This window comes from Cydia amplana, chromosome 19, assembly GCF_948474715.1.
Source record: "Cydia amplana chromosome 19, ilCydAmpl1.1, whole genome shotgun sequence".
Lineage (NCBI taxonomy): Eukaryota > Metazoa > Arthropoda > Insecta > Lepidoptera > Tortricidae > Cydia > Cydia amplana.
The window spans coordinates 3,198,713-3,219,707 of record NC_086087.1 but is presented as its reverse complement, the minus strand read 5'-3'; the positions used below and the strand labels follow the sequence as shown (position 1 = coordinate 3,219,707).

At 37.1% G+C, this 20,995-nt stretch overlaps 1 protein-coding gene across 1 annotated transcript in view; it reads right to left on the bottom strand.

Annotated features, from left to right (window-relative positions):
• The window catches only part of LOC134657294 (sex-lethal homolog), a 42,909-nt gene extending 23,482 nt beyond the window's left edge, over nt 1-19,427 (bottom strand). The window contains exons 1-3 of the mRNA XM_063512877.1: nt 19,304-19,427; nt 18,009-18,188; nt 2,503-2,715 (exon numbers count right to left, since the gene is read on the bottom strand). Of these exons, the coding sequence (XP_063368947.1) occupies nt 2,503-2,715; nt 18,009-18,089 (294 nt within the window). The 5' untranslated portion in view covers nt 18,090-18,188; nt 19,304-19,427. The remainder of the gene's footprint in view (nt 1-2,502; nt 2,716-18,008; nt 18,189-19,303) is intronic.
• Between the last annotated feature and the right edge of the window lie 1,568 nt (nt 19,428-20,995).

Here is a 20,995-nt window from a genome sequence, read left to right as displayed (position 1 = left end):
CCTGCACTCAACCAAGACGAACGGTAAAACAGTCGGCTGTTAGAACAGCATACAAAATTACCGACACGTATAGGTCTGCAAGCTTGGATTGGATTAAACCGTCCATAGGTAAAAAGGTTCACTAAGTAAATATTCTCGAGCGAGAACGTTCCCCATACAAAACGGAGAACGTTCTCGAGAACAACACAACTCTATAAGCCATCCAGCAGTTCCGAATCACAGATAAGGAAGTTAGGAATCAAAATTAAGTTGTGGTTCTGACGCCTATTTAACACCTTCTTACTAAGCGAGGTTATTTCGATCCCAAACCGATGATTTCAGAGTTAGGTAGAACTTTCAAAGTTAGGTACCTAGACATTTTTACCCGCGGACATTTTAGCCAAGTCTAACCCTGCATACGCTCTGAAAACGTTACTTCATTTTAAGTGGATTAAAATAACTTTTCCAATAATACAGACATCAGCAGATGGTACGAATACTAAAAGTAATATGAAAAAGTTTTCAAACTCCAAAACGAAATATGCCACAGGATGGAAATGGAACACGCTATAATTACAGCATGCATAGACAAAAGTTTTGTACCGCGGATTGTAAATCACATAAATTTAAATTATTACACGCCATTCCGTTATTTCATAAGTTTTTAAGGTCAATTCTATATACATGTATTGTACTTTTAAATACAAGACAACTAGGTACAAAAAATACGATTCGTACCTGACATTTCTTTATGAATGCGCCCGTTGCCCCAGAAATCAGCGATTATATAGATTTATGTATATATCTATTTAGAGCAAATATAGAACATATTTAATTCAAATAATCCTTCCTATACCTCTCGCGTCAAATGATGGTCCCTATGCCTATGACAGTACATTTTTATATGGAGTACCTAGGTCACGTAAAATGTTTAAAGCCATTTTTTGGAAGGTTACCGCATTATTTTTAACAAGCTTTTATTAGGTCGACCTGTAATATGTAACTAACTATGTAATGGAATCTAAGGTAACTAATTTAACCATCTTCCAAGGATCGTAGCGTCATAAAAATTGACAGCTGTATGTAGTTCTGATGACAATACAATAATATGGTACTGTCGAACTGATCTGATGGTGGAGACAGGAGGTGGCCATAGGAACTCTGTGATGAAACAACGCAACCTAATTGTTTTAGGGGTTTTTAGAATTGTATCGACGAGTATTAGTTGTCTGTCGTAAGAAAAGTACAGTCAGCGATAAAAGCTTGTACTAAAAATGAAATTTATGCCAAAAACTTATTTAGAAATACATATATATAATTTTAGTAGTAGAAACATATTTCGCCAATTATTTTTTTAATGAAGCCCAACATTACATTACACTTGAATCATGATCGGCAGTCAGGTAAAAATAGTCAAAATCAGATTTCTGTTGAAAGTACTCCATTTTACGTAGTTATTAACGCAAACAGACGTCAACAATATTCAACGATAACGTCTCACGATCTGATAAGTCCACACGCAAAGCTTATCACCTTTAATCTATTTTGTGACTTAACATTTAAGCAGGAAGCCATTAAATCCTTTGACATAAATTTACTTCACTTTTAACCAATATTATGGCTAGTAACTCTTCGTTTATTCAAAAACGAACTTTATTTTTAACCCATTAAGGTTTATTTTCCATTGAATGTTGTGAAGTGACGTAAGATATTTTGGAGGGGATAATGGGGGCGATTGTCACGAACATCGTCGAAGTTGGCGTTTAATTGTGACCACATAAAGTTTTAGGGGTGTTGTTTAAAGAGAATGTTGCCAGCAGTTTTATGTTTAATCGAGTTTACATGGAGCCTTCGCCAAGTTAAGTACCCAATTTTAAAACCACCAAAAGCTTTTTTATTATTTCTTACATTATAAGTACGTCTTATACATTTTATACAAGCGTACGATTATTTCGACATTAATTTTTTAGGTTTATTGGACAAAAAATGTACGAACGGTCCTCAAACTGTAAAGCATTATTTAAACAATAAATAAATAGGACATTTTTACACAAATTGACTAAGCCCCACGGTAAGCTCAATAAGGCTTGTGTTGTGGGTACTCAGACAACGAATATAATACACAAATACTTAAATACATAGAAAACAACCATCAGGAACAAATATCTGTGCTCATCACAAATAAATGCCCTTACCGGAATTCGAACCCAGGACCTCACAGGCAGGGTCACCCACTAGGCCAGACCGGTCTATTTACCAACTAACCTTAAAATCTTTCATGACGCGGCAGCTCTCGATGGGGCCTATGGTCATGAACATGGCGTACAGGTCCTTCTCTGTCATGGTTTGCGGCAGATAGTTGACTATGAGGTTGGTTCTGCTAGAGTCCCCCGCGGCCGACACGCCCCTCCTTCGGACATGCTGCCCCAGCACCGCGGCGGTCCGCCGTACCGACCTCTGTACTGTTGCTGGATTTGCTGGAAATAAAATGAAGAGGCCAGACCGGTCTATTTACCAACTAACCTTAAAATCTTTCATGACGCGGCAGCTCTCGATGGGCCCTATGGTCATGAACATGGCGTACAGGTCCTTCTCTGTCATGGTTTGCGGCAGATAGTTGACGATGAGGTTGGTTCTGCTAGAGTCCCCCGCGGCCGACACGCCCCCTCCTTCTGACATGCTGCCCCAGCACCGCGGCGGTCCGCCGTACCGACCTCTGTACTGTTGCTGGATTTGCTGGAAATAAAATGAAGGATATTAAAACGCGTGTAAAACTGGCAAGTGCTCTGAAGGATATTTATTAAGGTGCTTCCATATTTAATGAATCACCGCTAGTGCGGCATTTGCGAAAGTACTATTATGCAAACGCAACGCAACTAAACGCCTCGCGAAAAATTGCCGCGCGAAGCAACTAGAGATGCACCGGATATTCGGTTACTATCCGGTATCCAGGTTATCCGGCCCTTATTTTAATATTCAACCGGATAACGGATAGTAACCGAATATCCGGCGCATCTAGTTTAGTTGCTTCGCGCGGCAATTTTACGCGAGGCGTATTAATAGGCAATGTTCGGCGGCCGGATACCGAATATTCGGCCGATGGTCAGGCGGAACATCCGGTATCCGGCCAAACAACTATTCGTTGCATCTCTAAACTAAACGCCTCGCAAAAAATTGTCCCTCGAAGCAACTAAACGCCTCGCGAAAAATTGTCGCGCTAGGCAGCTCGGGGGGAGTCGGCAACTATGTTCTGAGATGATCAGGATTAGACATTGAATTGACTAACTGAAATTCATAAGCGTCAAAAGAAGCTTTCAAAATGCTGAGACTACTTAATTATATTCATTACTTACTAGGCTCTAAATTCATACCTAAGTACATAATTTTATTTAAGACTAACTATTAATTGTAACTAACACTAGGCATGATACCTACGCAATTTAAATTCTTATTTGCTGATATAAGAAAGCATCAATGATTATTGATTACATTAGGTATATTATCGCTAATGCAGAAGATTCAGTATTGGACTGCGAAGCATAATGTAACAATGGATTCTCATTAAGTATTGCCGGCTTAGGCTACGGTCGCGGAATTAACTTCCCTAAGTTATCATTTAAAATACTATTCATACCTCGGCCGGAATAAGATTTACCAGCCTCATACTACCTAACAGCCTCGCTTCACTCGCACGTTTAAATCACGCTCCGCTGGCAATTCTCTTTTTCCCTGCCTATTTTAGTAAAACATTTTACACCCAATTTTTTACACAAATAAACTACCGTTTTTGGCAATTTATACGTTGCATATGTTGACACTAAATTTATTAACTTTAAACTACGATAAACATTCCAGGCACCAAAATCTGCAGTATGCGCCATTAAAACCAAAATGCAATAAGTAGAGCAAAATGTTTGCCAATAGAGGCAATAGCACACTTAAGAGGAAAGGGAACGACCGCTCCTCCATACAGATGTAGTCCCCATTTTCCTCTCTGAACATATAGAAAGTATGTTTACACAATTTGATGTATATTGACCACAGCCATTCCCCTTCGTTTGACTTTTTTCAACTTTTTGATTATTGAAAGTTTACTTATTTACTTGGGTGGCGCGATGATCCAAAATGAGTCTTGGCCTCCGACACAAGAGCACGCCACTTTGCTCGGTCCAGAGCGGTATCACGCCAGCTTTCGCCGACGCCGAGCTCACGGAGATCTGCCTCCACTCTGTCCGCCCAACGATATTTAGGATGACTAACAGGACGGCATCCAGTTGGACGACTCAAGTAGGCCCTTTTGGCTGCCCGCGCGATCTTCACATCCTTTCGATGTGGCCAAGCCAGCGAAGACGATTGAAACTTTAGAGGAGTATTTAACAATTTGTAAGGAATTAGTTTTTCTAAGGAATAAGTTCATTAATCAAATTATAATAATTAAAAATTCGGAAAAAAATCAAACGAAGGGACATGCATAGCTGTGGTTGATATACCCACATCAAATTGTGTCAAAATATTTTCAATAATGTAACCCAGAGAGGAAAATGGGGACTACGTTTGTATAGAACGCGGCTTCGATGTGGCCGTTCACTTTCGTCTTAACAATGCTCTTCAGCCCAAAGCGAGACTGGTACATCCCCGTCAAAGATAATTATCTTTACAATTTTGAACCTTACTCCTTTGTATTAAGGCTTAAAATGTAAACATCTTTAACGTCGAACGTACGTTTGGCTTCAGTTTTTCCTTTGAAGCCATTCCCGACCTACATAATCTAGAGTTCTTCAAACTTATACTTTCCACACATTGAAATGTGAGCTCTATGCTGTATGTAATAAAGTTGCTTTTAGAATGACAGATATAGTTAAGATAGGAGAATGTTAAAGTAAGAAGTGTATAGTCCGCACCGAATTCCCGACCTACATAACCGCCGCCGCCGAGTTTTTCAAATTTAAATTTTATATTCAAATGTGAATTTTACACTACACGAAATAAGGTCGCTTTCAGAACGACAGATATAGTTAAAATAGGAGAATGTAAAGTGTATAGTGTACCAATAAATTCAGTTTTAATATAATACTATGCCAAGGTCGGTCGAAACCTAATCCTCGGATAAACTAACGAAGTAGGTATCGAATTAATAAGGTCACAGTGCACTGATTTCACCAAAATATTTTTCCTCTGTAACGTATTAGTTGAATAAATAGGCCAATTCGAGTTATAGTTATTCGATCTTTTTCGGATATGATACTGGCGGTCTAGCATGAGTTGCGTTCTCGCGCGCGAATCCATACATCAAAAGCGACTTCAAGTATGGACTCGCGCGCGAGAACGCAACTTATGCTAGACCGCCTGATCTGTTAGTGTCAAAAGTGACGTTTTTGGTTAAAGAAATGTCACTTTTGACACTGACAGATCAGTATCATATCGGAAACAGAATAACTACAACTTGAATTGGTTTCTACTAATCATAGAAACTTCTCTTAGTTGTTAATCAAGATTTAAAACCTTTTTTTAATGCAAAGTCTTTATATTGGACTGATTTTCTTTAGTCATCAAAACGAATCACGTTACCTATACTTACGTTTTTTTTTTACTGAGTAACTAAACCCCCGGTGTCTTTGATCTTAAACACCAGTTCAATCCAAAGAACATCTTTTTCCTAGTGCCACCTCCTGTCTCCATCATCAGATCAGTTCCATATCATCATAATATTGCATTGTCATCCGATTTACATATGTATGCACAATCAGGCCAATCGGAAATCAGGAAGTTAGTCAAATTTAGCTTAGATGGCCGATCAGATCAGATGGTTTTAGGTCAGATGGCAGTCGCTTTCGTAAAAACTAGTGCCCACACGAATTCCTGGGATTAGTTGCCAAGCGGACCCCAGGCTCCCATGAGCCGTGGCCAAAATGCCGGGACAACGCGAGGAAGAAGAAGAAGTCAAAGGAGGATTTGCAGATTTGTATGGACACTGGCCTATGAACCAATAAGAATAAGCGACATGCCATTGGAAAGGTTTTTTTATATACTCCATTTTTTTGTATGACGAGACTTGTCAAATCTCTGTTTAAAAAAAAATTATGACACAAAAAAACATAAGAAAACGAATAAAAAACTAAAATATCGTGACACCAAATCATCCACAATAACAAAACCTTAATGATCTGCGACACAGGAACTTCTTATCTGCCATAGTAAAAGTATTAGAACTTAGAATAAGCTATCCAGTGACATATTGCTTGTCCTTATTGGTCATTAGGCCAATTTGCCCACCCTCCTTTAGCTTCCAAGATTTGACCGACACTAACATACTTAACAGGGCATTCAGTAAAAGCTTCTAAAAACCCTCATTTTGCAAGGGTTAAACACCCTATGAGTCTAATTCATCCCCCAATTAAGCCGGCAACTTACGTTTTCCGGGTGTCAGTTTACAGGCTAATTGTGTTTGCCGACGCTTTCCGGGTTTTATTTCACTTGGCCGCCCTACTTTCGTATGGAAATGTGATTGTTTGACGAATGTTTTGACAGATTTACAGCGGTGGAAATGTTGGTTTTCTTTAATAAATGATAGGTAAGTATAACAGTTTAGGCAAAAGTATCGTTATTTATGGTATGGGGAGTTAAATATCAGAATGGAAATTGTATAACAAATCCATTTAAACCCAAATTTCAATTGCTTATCGTAAAAAAAACCCTAAAAATAGTCGTACTTGGAACGTAAAATGCTCTAGTGCAGAAACGTATCATTTTCTGAACACCTTTTAGAACAACAATGACCCTTTTCAGAGCATAAGAAATGAAAAGATTTTATATCGTCATATCAAAGTCTTAATCTCTAGACAAACTTGGTTGTAATTTGTCTTGTTTCAGACTTTCAGTATCAATATTGATGATTCATACACCTAAGGGTTAAACATAATTCTGACTAATTCCAAATCGATATTACCGACTTGGAAACCCCTTATAATCGTTCCCTCGATCCAGATAGCTGTCAACCACCCAATTCAAGAGTTCACCGATGTAGGTCGCGACCGTGACCCACTACCTACGGCGCCATTGTGGATTCGTTCTGATCAGCCGGACCTGTGTTTTCTTAGGGTAAGCTGGCTTTTGGTAGCTTTTGGTTCAAACACATTTAAAAATGAGTTAAAAAATACGTTATTGAAAAATATACCCTAATATTAAAACTGTACTTACTCATGAACCTTTACCTGAATTTTGTTGTTAAAATAATTTCAAATGTTATGACCTACTTGTCTTTTTTATTTGTCATCATAATCGCCATGCATGTTCGCTTTTTGGATAGTATGTATTTAAGTGTAGTATTTAGTGCATTAGTGCATAGCATAATATGTATATTTAAAACTTAAAAATGAGCGCGATCTCGCCAACAAACTGCAATCGCAGTTTGGCGAGGAATATATATTGTTAAAAATTGTTGTGTACTTTGTGATAAATAAATTAAAAAAAATGAAAAGAAAAGAAACTATAGTTAACCCGGATACTAGTTTTTGCATTTGTCTTATTTTCGTGGTTCCATATTTTTATCACGTACTTTTACGAAAATACGAATTCTTTTTTTTATTGTTGTAAACTAATCCTAATAGGGATTCTGACATATGTTGAATTTTATAACAGAATCTAGAAAAATAGATAGGTAGCAAAAGAGCAATTTATCACAATAATGAGGATATTAAAATAATATATGGAAATAATACAAAAATACAAGACCTGAAAGTTTTAAAATTTAAGTTTTTTCTTAACTCCCAAAAAGGAAAAAAGTAAGGGTACCATTCGATTCCTTATATTTTATCCAAAGAAGATTGTATAAGAACTATATACATAAACGCAATATTTCACCGACAAAAACGCAATTTTCTTGTTTTGACCCACAGACAATCCAACCTCTAGACATAGCATAGTCGCGCTACCCCCTCTGCCACACATACGGCAGCGTTACTCCATCTTCGAGTCAATCCCGTGCTGTGTTTGGTCCGTGTCTATGAACGGACCAATCACGGCACGGGATTCGCTCACCTCGTCCCCCCGCACCCCCGTATTTTTGGCAGCATCGGTTTCATGAAAGAATTGGCCTAAGCTCAGTCTAGAGGTTGGATTGTCAGTGTTTTGACCATACTCCAAGATGGGATCTTAGTGACCGTGACTTATCGTTTTGTCAGGAGGGTTTCGCGAGTGAAGTAGGTACGACTATCGGACTTTGACTATCATTTCTGACGTTTGAATTGCTTTAATGCAATGGGTCCCATATAGACATTTGATCCTAAAATCAAAACTTATGAACCTGCCATAGTATAAAAACAATGTCAAATCACGGTTACCCTAACAAGATTAGCGAACTCTAAAGCGATGACACCTGTCAAATGAAGGTCAGTATCGTACGAGCGTCGACAGCGTTATAGGATTAAGAACGTTCATACCTAGGTCAAGACGTGTAAGTCTAAACCTAGGACTTAGCCCTCTATTTTATTTGTAAAGTTTAGCATAGTCTGTGGCCGACTATTAGGGTTCCCGAAAGGAACGGAATTCATGTATAGATAACGGTCGTTATTAAATGTTCACATAAAGGCGTCTGCCTTAGTAATTAATACTTATCATCTTCTTTGCATAAATAGTATGTACGTAAGTAAAAAATTTGGCAAATGCATGTATACATTAAGTAAATTACGTTTTTCACAAGTCCCAAGACAACCCCGGATACGTCAAACTTTTTCCTTCATAACGGATCATATTTTGGGGCACCAACTTTATCCATTATTAATGAACCTGGCGAGTAATGCTCAAACGATTTACATTGGAAGGACGCCAGGAAGACTGTCCTGCTCTATCTTTAGTAGGAATGAAGAGGAAGGCATGATGGTTTCAGTTTTTGTGGTTGAAACGTGGTGCCAAACGCCGGATTTTAGGGTTATCTATTGAACATGTCCATATAAGACTATATAATATATAATACAGTAATTAAGATGTGCGATTGTCTAAAGAATTTTTGATTTATTTTATGTTTACCTAATACAACGAAAAAAGAAATGTTCGATCAAATAACAGCTAGGTAATGGATAACTTACAAAATTAAAAAAAAATTAAAACTATTAAGATGTCTTTTAGTCGTGGAATCTTTCATTGAATGTAATTTTCGGTTGCGTTACTATAATTCCATAGGTAAGTACGTTTTCGTAACTCTGAGTAACATTTTTAGGATATAGGGTGAAATTAGCAAATATCGAAATATGACGAACAAAAACCGGAAAAGTGCGAGTCGGACTCGTCCACCGAGGGTTCCGTACTTTTAAATATTTGTTGTTATCGCGGCAACAGAATTACATCATCTGTGAAAATTTCAACTGTCTAAGCTATCACGGTACATGAGATGCAGCCTGGTGACAGACAGACAGACGGACAGCGGAGTCTTAGTAATAACCCTATTTTTTACCCTTTGGGTACGGAACCCTAAAAACGACAATTAAATAAAAATCGGCCCATAAAACCTTTGGTAGTGTAATAGTATATTTCCTTATAAGATTGATCGTGCTAATGATTGGAGAAGGGGCCAACATTATCCTATCTCCGATCACATGTATCGAGATAGGTATCGAAAACACCATTAACTAACCATTAGAGATCCTTGTAGGATAAAAGACGGGGCCACGCCAGATGCATGTAAAACATCTTTACAAGATAACATTCAAAAACTTTATTGACACGCCTCTAAAGGGGCCCACTGATTAACAGTCCACCGGACGGTATCGGCCTGTCAGTTAGAACAAAAAGTTGACAGTTCCGAACAACTGACAGGCCGATACCGTCCGGCGGACTGTTAATAAGTGGGCCCCTTAAGAAAGTGACAATAAGGTCGTGTAAATATATTATTGGAACGTTGGCTTGGAAGTCGCCATCAGATATATCGGAGCGGCCAAGGTGTTCTCAATATCTAAACACGCACTCTTAACGCCCTGACAATAGGAGCGTGTTCAGATATTTGTGAGCGCCTTAGCCGCTCCGATATATCTGATGGCGACTGTACAACACTGATCCAGTGCGCTTAAGCGCTATTACCCTTATCTCGTGTAGGACATGTTGTCGCGGTGCACTTGTGCTAGGGGTGCTAGTGAGCACTCAAGTTTCTACTTTCTACAGAGATAAGTTTTATTTATATCTAAATAAAAGTCACATACGAAATACGAATATACGAAGAAAAAAAGCGGCCAAGTGCGAGTCGGACTCGCCCATGAAGGGTTCCGTATTTAGTCGATTTAAGACGTATAAAAAAAAAACTACTTACTAGATCTCGTTCAAACCAATTTTCGGTGGAAGTTTACATGGTAATGTACATCATATATTTTTTTTAGTTTTATCATTCTCTTATTTTAGAAGTTACGGGGGGGGGGGGACACATTTTACCACTTTGGAAGTGTCTCTCGCGCAAACTATTCAGTTTAGAAAAAAATGATATTAGAAACCTCAATATCATTTTTGAAGACCTATCCATAGATACCCCACACGTATGGGTTTGATGAAAAAAAAATTTTTGAGTTTCAGTTCGAAGTATGGGGAACCCCAAAAATTTATTGTTTTTTTTCTATTTTTGTGTGAAAATCTTAATGCGGTTCACAGAATACATCTACTTACCAAGTTTCAACAGTATAGTTCTTATAGTTTCGGAGAAAAGTGGCTGTGACATATGGACGGACAGACAGACGGACAGACAGACGGACAGACAGACGGACAGACAGACGGACAGACAGACAGACATGACGAATCTATAAGGGTTCCGTTTTTTGCCATTTGGCTACGGAACCCTAAAAACCGGCCAAGTGCGAGTCGGACTCGCGCACGGAGGGTTCCGCACCATCAACAAAAAATAGAGCAAAACAAGCAAAAACACGGTCACCCATCCAAGTACTGACCCCGCCCGACGTTGCTTAACTTCGGTCAAAAATCACGTTTGTTGTATGACTTGTATGGGAGCCCCACTTAATTCTTTATTTTATTCTATTTTTAGTATTTGTTGTTATAGCGGCAATAGAAATACATCATCTGTGAAAATTTCAACTGTCTAGCTATCACGGTTCGTGAGATACAGCCTGGTGACAGACGGACGGACGGACGGACGGACGGACAGCGAAGTCTTAGTAATAGGGTCCCGTTTTTAGGGTTCCGTAGCCAAATGGCAAAAAACGGAACCCTTATAGATTCGTCATGTCTGTCTGTCTGTCCGTCTGTCTGTCCGTCCGTATGTCACAGCCACTTTTCTCCGAAACTATAAGAACTATACTGTTGAAACTTGGTAAGTAGATGTATTCTGTGAACCGCATTAAGATTTTCACACAAAAATAGAAAAAAAACAATAATTTTTTGGGGTTCCCCATACTTCGAACTGAAACTCAAAATTTTTTTTTTTCATCAAACCCATACGTGTGGGGTATCTATGGATAGGTCTTCAAAAATGATATTGAGGTTTCTAATATCATTTTTTTCTAAACTGAATAGTTTGCGCGAGAGACACTTCCAAAGTGGTAAAATGTGTGTGTCCCCCCCCCTGTAACTTCTAAAATAAGAGAATGATAAAACTAAAAAAAATATACGATGTACATTACCATGTAAACTTCCACCGAAAATTGGTTTGAACGAGATCTAGTAAGTAGTTTTTTTTTAATACGTCATAAATCGCCTAAATACGGAACCCTTCATGGGCGAGTCCGACTCGCACTTGGCCGCTTTTTTTACCCTTTGGGAACGGAACCCTAAAAAGTGACCATGCCTCCAGTGCCCAAGGCTAGAATCAAACCAGCGTCCTCTGCCGTCACCCGGGTAACGGCGGCATGGGTCGAATTTTATATGCAATTCCAGAGGGCTTTTAGCGCCCCCTGGCGCTTATGCTAAGTTTTATTTGTAAAATGCTGCGCCGCAGGCGGCACTATATAGTTAAGTTAGTTACATCATATCCCTCAATATATAGTATGGCTCTTCTGAGGTGAACTTTTCGCTTCGAACCTTAATCTTTCAAACAAAGGCCATTGTCTCTATTATCGCAAAACCGCTTGCTCCCGACTTAGCACGTGCCAGTACAACATTCATATTGAAAAACAACCGGTATCGTCATAGTATTAAGGTTCACTTTCCCGAATGAAGGTTGAGGGAGGCGATGGCTGAGATACGCGTCGTACTCGTGAACGGGTGCTGTTTGTGGAGACGGGTCTGTTTAAGCTAACACGAATATATTTAGTAACTTTGTTAGGGTTCCGTAGCCAAATGGCAAAAAACGGAACCCTTATAGATTCGTCATGTCTGTCTGTCTGTCTGTCTGTCTGTCTGTCTGTCTGTCTGTCTGTCTGTCTGTCCGTCTGTCCGTCTGTCCGTCTGTCTGTCCGTCCGTATGTCACAGCCACTTTTCTCCGAAACTATAAGAACTATACTGTTGAAACTTGGTAAGTAGATGTATTCTGTGAACCGCATTAAGATTTTTACACAAAAATAGAAAAAAAACAATAAATTTTTGGGGTTCCCCATACTTCGAACTGAAACTCAAAAAATTTTTTTTCATCAAACCCATACGTGTGGGGTATCTATGGATAGGTCTTCAAAAATGATATTGAGGTTTCTAATATCATTTTTTTCTAAACTGAATAGTTTGCGCGAGAGACACTTCCAAAGTGGTAAAATGTGTGTCCCCCCCCCCCCCCTGTAACTTCTAAAATAAGAGAATGATAAAACTAAAAAAAATATATGATGTACATTACCATGTAAACTTCCACCGAAAATTGGTTTGAACGAGATCTAGTAAGTAGTTTTTTTTTTATACGTCTTAAATCGCCTAAATACGGAACCCTTCATGGGCGAGTCCGACTCGCACTTGGCCGCTTTTTTTTTTAATTTAATTGCAGTGAGACGCCTCATTCGGTTCTCGTATGTTTTTTTTTCTCGTAATGTGTTAATCATACAGGATTCGGACTCTTGGAGACCCTATACATCTCTAAGGTTAATTTGATAAACTATGTTATTTTTTAGTTCTGACACTTAGAGACATTTACACCTCTAAATAAGTTTAAAAAATTTTTTCCATGTGTCTGTTTTGTTTTTAATTTAATATTATTATTATAGTTTTTTTTATGTAATTCGACATTAAGAGACCTTATACATCACTAAGTAATTGTATTACGTTAGTTTGATTTGGTAGTTGTAGTTGTATTTAATAATTGTTGATGTATTATTATTATTATTTTGCTTGTATGTAAATTCAATGTTGACGTGTAAAAGTGCCCTTGTGGCCTATTTGCTGAATAAATGTTGAAGTTGAAGTTCAAATTTAATGTCACTGATATTCTAGATACTACGTTTTGGTAGTGTAGGACGATAGACCGCCCCGAAGCGATACGGCACTCATATTATTTTGATACTTAGTGTGGTGTTAAAAATGAAACCCGGTTATTTATGATAAAGTGTTGTATATTTGTTATATAACAAAATCTAAGGTAACAATGTAAATTTAAGATTAATAAGTTTAACATATGTATTATCAACATTTTTCCGTGTAGGTATATAAACAGTTATACGTACTACTAGATAAAATCGTGTCATAAAAAATCAGATATAATCAATTTCTTTCTTATATTATAACCGACCTTTCTTCTGACCGTTGACACATGACGTTTTGTTAGAAAAGCTGTACGCTTCAAAGCTCCACGTTTGCCTTATCAGTGTTTTTATTGTCACTATGCGTCGGCATCACATCAGAGGTGCTAATTTCACAGTATCGTTATTTTAAAGATAAGAAAAAATAACAATGCTTGCAGCTGCACCTTTGTAAATTATTACATTTACCACTGCAAGCTAATAATTTAAATAAAACAATATAATAAATAACCACGTTTCATTTTTAACACCACACTAAGTATCAAAATAATACGAGCGCCGTATCGCTTCGGGGCGGTTTATCGTCCTACACTACCAAAACGTAATATCTAGAATATCAGTGACATTAAATTTGAACCGACGACGACGATTTTTACTATGACGATACCGGTTGTTTTTCAATATGAATGTTGTACTGGCGTCTGGCACGTGCTAAGTCGGGAGCAAGCGGTTTTGCGATAATAGAGACAATGACCTTTGTTTGAAAGATTAAGGTTCGAAGCGAAAAGTTCACCTCAGAAGAGCCGTACTATACTATGTAGGTACTATACCTGACCTGACTATAACATTAACAGCCCATATTTACCCCGAGAAAATATTTTGTAGATATTTTTAATTTACGTTAGCACCTATGTATGATAGCCGCTTATTCTTACTTGCTTATGTCTTATTTACTCTATTTTGTAGTTGACGTGGTTTTGGTTCAATCCCTTATTAGCCATCCGAATATTACCTTGAAATTGAATTCTATGTAACCTAGAATACCAACGGACTATATGATGCTATATAGATATAGGCATAAAACTAGGTACTTACATCAAATTCTTCAACCTTCGCAGGCCGAAGACACAACTCTTTAAACACTACTAAATACGATTAACTAATGAAGAATGTTGAAAATTGAGATCAACAAATTAAAGACGAAAGCAAAAGATGAAAAAACGTTCACCACGCAGAAACAAAGAACAAAAACTGTTTTGGTGACCAACTAGATTTGAGTTCGATGACCTTGTAGATTTTTGGAGAATTTCGAAAATGTTTTTATGAAGCCACATTCGCTTTAACTATGTAAATAATTATTAAAACCTTATATAAGCCTTACCACGAGAGATTATTACACTAAGTTATTCGCTATTCTGCGTAACTTACTTTTCTCTATACATCTCGCTTGCACTAATATGCCAGTACGAGCAAGATGCATAGAAAGTAAGTTAGTCACATGCTAGCGAATGTTTGTATCAGGTCAGTGACAAACTCGTGGTAAGGCAACTAAAGCAATATGGAGTATGCTTACCTCAGGTGAAATCAAAATACTTAGGAACCTAATTATTTTCAGAAACTATAGGTACAGAATATAAGTGCTTAACTAATAATGGTTTTAAATAAGTTTTAAATATATGAGTAGCACAGTAGAAAATAACCTTATTAAATTTACATTGAAGCTGAATAACTATATTTCAATTAGCTATGTTCCTATCTACCAATGGTACTCAAACTATATGCAGCAGTCATTATATAAGTCCTAAACCATAAGAATAACTCAATAACTACTTACATAATAATATACAAGACTACACCCCTAATTAATTTAGTTCAAAGATAATAGATCTACCTACTTCTATTTTTTGAACCACAAAGTACAACGTACGTTTCAAACTAAAATAAAGCTTATGCTGAATCATTTAAAGTCGGTTTTATATGAATGTCCAGTTGCACCAATGTTCATTTTTTTCTGCCTTTTATCAGTTAGAAAAAGCAACTATTTGGGCAGGTCAACTTTTTTTAGTTATTCCGTCCCGTCAGTCAGGCGACAAAAGTAGCGTAGTTTTTTAAGACATGAAAACTATGAAGCTTTACGTTTTACTAATACGCTAAGTAAATGACCCATTATGGAAAGGGCTGCCATAAGGGTTTTTTTTATTAGATACCATAAAGCTGCTTTTAAAAGTGAGCCAGGAGACTGTAACCATGGCGACGAGTGACAAGAAAAAGTTGATTCGCCCATTTACTTACATTCTAATGAAACATTGTAATGAAATGAATGTTTGTGCAACTAGGTGTTCTTTCAACGTTTGTATGTAGTATATGTGTATAGTGTGTGCTTGAACTCAATCCATCTACATCTGAGAGTAAGAGTAGCTCAAAGACTTTTTTCTACTTTTTTAAAAGTCCAGGGCATCGCGGCGATCTCACAGGAGTGTTAAAAATAATAATTATGCTTAATCGGGTCAGCTCTAGATTTTAGAGCTACGTGCCGGTATCTTCATTTACATGCAAGTTTGTCGCAAAAAAATTGGGACACACTTGCAGTGCAAAAAAGTCTGGCACTACAAAAAAGTTTGAAAACCCCCGGTCTTAGGGTTACCAAATTCCGTGAATTTTGGCCAGGATTTTTTGTCAGAAATTTATGTCTTTCTGCCGATATAATGATCGTTTAAGTAATTATTTAAATTAAGGCGCGTAGAGACAGAGACACTCTTAACTCTCAGAGGCATAAATATGTAAACATACGTTGTTCTCATAGTCTTGACTGAAGCCAACGGTCAGACCCTTGGGCCTGTATCGACTGCGTGGCAAGGTGACCCCGTACGAGTCGTGGACACGGAGCTATTGAAAATAGTAAGGTTAAACTTAGAATAAGTTTAAGAAGTGTAACGCTCTTACGGTAGATGTCGCTAGGGTCCCCTAGATCCATATGGTGGAAAGATTTGCTGGCCTTGGATGAGGTGGCTCAGTTGGCAGAGCGCTGGAGTATCGATCAAGAGGCCGTGAGTTCAAGTCTCACACAAGGCAATAATTTGACCACTTTTAAATTTATTTAAGTTTAATAGCATTCACAGACGTTTCTGTTTGTTAAAAATAAAAATAGTAAGGTTATTGTTAATAGTGTCCTAGCATTTGTTAGATGTACGTCGGTCTTTTTATGAAATACACTCTTGGACAAACTTAGAGGAAAAGAAAAAAAGGTATAATCATTAATTTTGAAATTACTATAGTTCCCATGCATAGAAGTTTGTATGCAAAGGTGCTTAGCGAATAGTATTGTTGAGTTGCTGACTGTAGGTACCTATTATGTATCATATATATGTGTGGTTCTGCGTACTTTTTTTTTTGATGTGCAATAAAGAAGGTTTGTATTGTATAATTATTAATTAGGCATGAGGGTAATTCGCCAGGAACTAGTGGTCACCCTAAATTAAAAATGAATTCTATTTACCTATAGACAGAATTCATTTTAGTATAAGGTGGCTAGGTTATTGAAGGCCAGTTATTAAAATTTAAAACCTTATACTAAAATTAATTGTGTTTATAGGTAAATAGAATTCATTTTTAGTTTAGGGTGGCCAGTTATTGGCCGGTGGCCAGTTACTGGCCAATTACCCTACTAAGATCTCAAGTCAAATGGAAAAGACGACGTCGAATCGTGTTACAATGTTACAATTAAGCTGCAAGTTGTGTTTTGTTTTGTGTTTGTAGCCTACACCTATGACTCAAGAGTTTACAAAAGTTGCCAATGAAATTTAAACCATGACGCTTCAAGAATAGAGTTGACTTTATGTTACTTGTAAATTGATAAACATGATCATAAAATAAAATTGAATTTCCTTTACTCCTTTTGCAAAATGTTTCTTTATTTTATAGTGTAGAGTAGAACTAGGGGTAATTTATAAGCTGTAATAGACGGGCGTACCGGACAACCTTGGTCCGGTCCGAGGCCTGTTCGATCGTGTGGAAGGTGGGCCGTAAAGATATGCTAACAGGACCAAGGTCGTGGTCTGGTACGCCCGTCTGTTACGGCCTAACCCTAACATTGTATTACGGTAATTTTCTAAATACTTATACACCATATTGATTATGAATAGGTAATTATCGAAGAGATCTTAGTTATCTTTGTTACATGAATTATTTTAATAATTGCAGCCACAGTATCTTGTCTATTCATAATTTCATAAAGCTTTATCCACATTCAGGGCCTATGATATGTGAAATTGAAAATTGGAGACAATTTTTTTTTTATTAAAATGTTCTGGTGTGGACACAGCTTATTTTTACCTATATTTTGAAGACTTAACTATGATGAAATTATATTGTGGTTTAGTGTGAACGGTTAAGACAAGGTATTTCCAGGCCTATTTGTGGCTTTCTTGTTCAGAACTATTTGAAAACAACACCATCAACTCTGACCAACAAGTTGTGTCACAAAAACATGCTGTCATTTCAAAAAAAAGCTTGTCTGGCAATACTACTATGAAATAATAACGGCTTGTACTTGACTGACATATGAATTTCAAAAATAACTTGCGACACAATTTGCTGGCCAATACCATCACTTAAAAATAAATGAAGCGTAATGAACACAGTAAAAAGAGTAAATTACTCACGTTCTCCAAGGAGTTGAAACTCCTGTCCCAACTACTCACTGGTGTCCCACCGAACAGGTATCCGGGGTATCGTTCGCTCATCACTACTGCGGAGTTACACTACTATAATATTGAGCAACCGATTAACACTTCATTGTGATCTTAACATAGTTAACTTCTTATTGGCTACTTGTAGATTACCTGGAAAAAATATTAATAAATTAGTGTCTTCGGTTACTGCAATAGTTACTCATGAATTAAAACTATTGCTTATGAAAGAATGCATAAGAAGGTCAAAAGTTACATTATTTATAATTTACATAGCTAATATTAGGGTTTAATTTCTTGCATGTTGATATAACCCAATATTTTAGTGCATTGCTCTAGCCGTATTATAGTGCTATGAGTTATTTGTCTGAAATATGGGCTCTGCCCTTGACCCAAATCAATATATAAGCTGCCAATTCCGTTGTAATATCATTTTAAGGTTGGGTTAGGTAATTTTTAAGACTCAACTAGGGTAACTTTGTATAGTTTTGTGTTATTTATGGAAATGTCTCAGTCTAAACAAGTATCTTTATGTTGTTACAGTAATTATAAATTCGAAAAACAGCATCAAATAAATAGTGACTTTCAAAGTAGCCAAATATATTGTAACCCACTTAGAAATAAGGATGTTCCAATATATTTGCCATCACTATCTATTTAATAATGACTGTACAAGGAGGTATACTAATAAAATGCTCATTATTTTATTTTTCGAGACTCTTTTTAGCAACAGCATATCTAATCTTAGGGCCTATTTAGACGGGGCGAGAACTCGCATGCGAGTTTGATTACATTGCTTAGTTTGATCCGTTGGCTGAATTGATGTAACCTCATTGGTCCGCAGTGTAGCTAAACTCGTATACGAGTTCGCGCGGCGTCTAAATGAGCCCTAACAATGATTTTTGATACATATAAAATTAACAACTAAGAATTTAGATGTACAAACAGTTTTTCTTTTAATAAAATTCACTGAACCATAAGATACATTCTTGGTATTTTATTGAAATCATTATCTGGCCCTTAACTTTTTTACCACGCTTAGAAAACAACAAAAATGTATTTTGTTATCAATGGTAAAATACACAATGAATGTTTATGCTGCAAGCAGAAACCTTACTGTAAAAGTGTACATTAAGTTTAGTGTTTATAAAACTAATAAATGCTTAAAATATTTATATTTACTCATTATGTTTCAATATTACAATAAGACGTATCACTGCCTGTATATTGGATAAATCGTTTACATAACAATGAAGAATTATACTCACGTTTAATAATATAACAAATAACTATAATCGCCTTATTTCTTGATGCTACAATTACTCTTATTAGCAAATTTACGCAAATTCTTTACTTGCGATGGACGATTTTTCGTGACAGTTGTTGAAGGCAGAGAGAGGTGTCCCAAAATGAAAATACCCCAAAATATTATCTTTTTTTTTTGTAAATTTATAATTGAGAAACACATAATAAGCACATTATAAGTGGAATGAGAAGCTTTTTAAAAATCAAGGACCAGTAAAAATAATATAATTGAGAAACACATAATAAGCACATTATAAATGGAATGAGAAGCTTTTTAAAAATCAAGGACCAGTAAAAATAATATAATTAATGTAGTTTATTGGGATAAACAGTATCCTCAAAGTTATAGAACTTTGGAGAAAATCCAGCTAATATTGAAACGTCTTGAAGTGCCAAATTTTTCAATATTAGGTGGTAGATTGTCCCATAAAGCCCTTGCTACACGGTCGCCGACAAGCCTTCTAACCGTCTGTCCTTGGTCTGACCTTGGTCAGTTTTAGTCAAATTTTGTTGGAAACAACTGTCTACACGGTCCGTCCAGACCAAGGCCACGCGGTCTGAGGGGCTTGTCGGCGACCGTGTAGCAAGGGCTCAAGCCCTCGCTACACGGTCGCCGACAAGCCTTCTAACCGTCTGACCTTGGTCTGCCCTTGGTCAGTTTTGGTCTAATTTTGTTGGAAACAACTGTCTACACGGTCCGGGACGGACCAAGGCCACGCGGTCTGGGGGCTTGTCGGCGACCGTGTAGCAAGGGCTATATTCATAAAAATGAAATCGTCAACAAAAAAAAAAATTCAAGCAATTTTTCAAGTAACAATGTAAGTATATCATCAATTTAGATTTACCCAAACAGCTAACTAAGTTTTCAAGTAATGGCAACTTTAATATCCCAGATGTCAATTTTCAGATTTGCCAACTGCCAACAACCAACCAACAACTACACAATTTGACACAGAGAATTGCGTTTTGTTTTGACTTTTTCATATGCGCACATCAAACGGTTAAGGGCCTTCCACACTCGTGCGCGAATCGCGGCGCCAAGCCGCGAACGCGAGAAATGGCGAGAATGGCGTCGATTTAGCAGATTGTTTACGCCTTCACCCAAAAAATACTTTAAAAAATGTATTATACTATTGTGTTAAGCAATATATTTTACGGTTTTTCATATAAACAGTAGCTGAAGGTCTACCGCAAACATCGAAGATTGCAGGGCTCGGACATCTTCCTCTTTTACTCCATTTAAGGCAACATAATATTAGTCAAAGATTGTTGCCCGAATGATAATTTCATTTTTCGCGGTATAGCCCAATTAAGATCGGTTTTCCTAAGATAGCGGTGCCGTTATATAGCGGCCGTCTCCATACTAAATAATACCGATCTTTACTGAATTATGTAAAGTGTCAAGTGTGTGAACTGTGAAGCGCTTACATGAGTTTGTCCAATTATTAAGCCCCCTACGCACATAGTCTGGAGGGGGCTATACACGTGTTGCATCCTTTTTCTTATAAAGAAAAATTAAAAGGGCTGCAACCTAACATCGCCACCGTAAAACTGTATGAAGTAATCATGAATATCATGATTAACCAATAGTCTTTTGAACCATTTTTTTTATAATTATTGCTCTTTAGAAAAATATTTTAACAGTTTGAACAAAA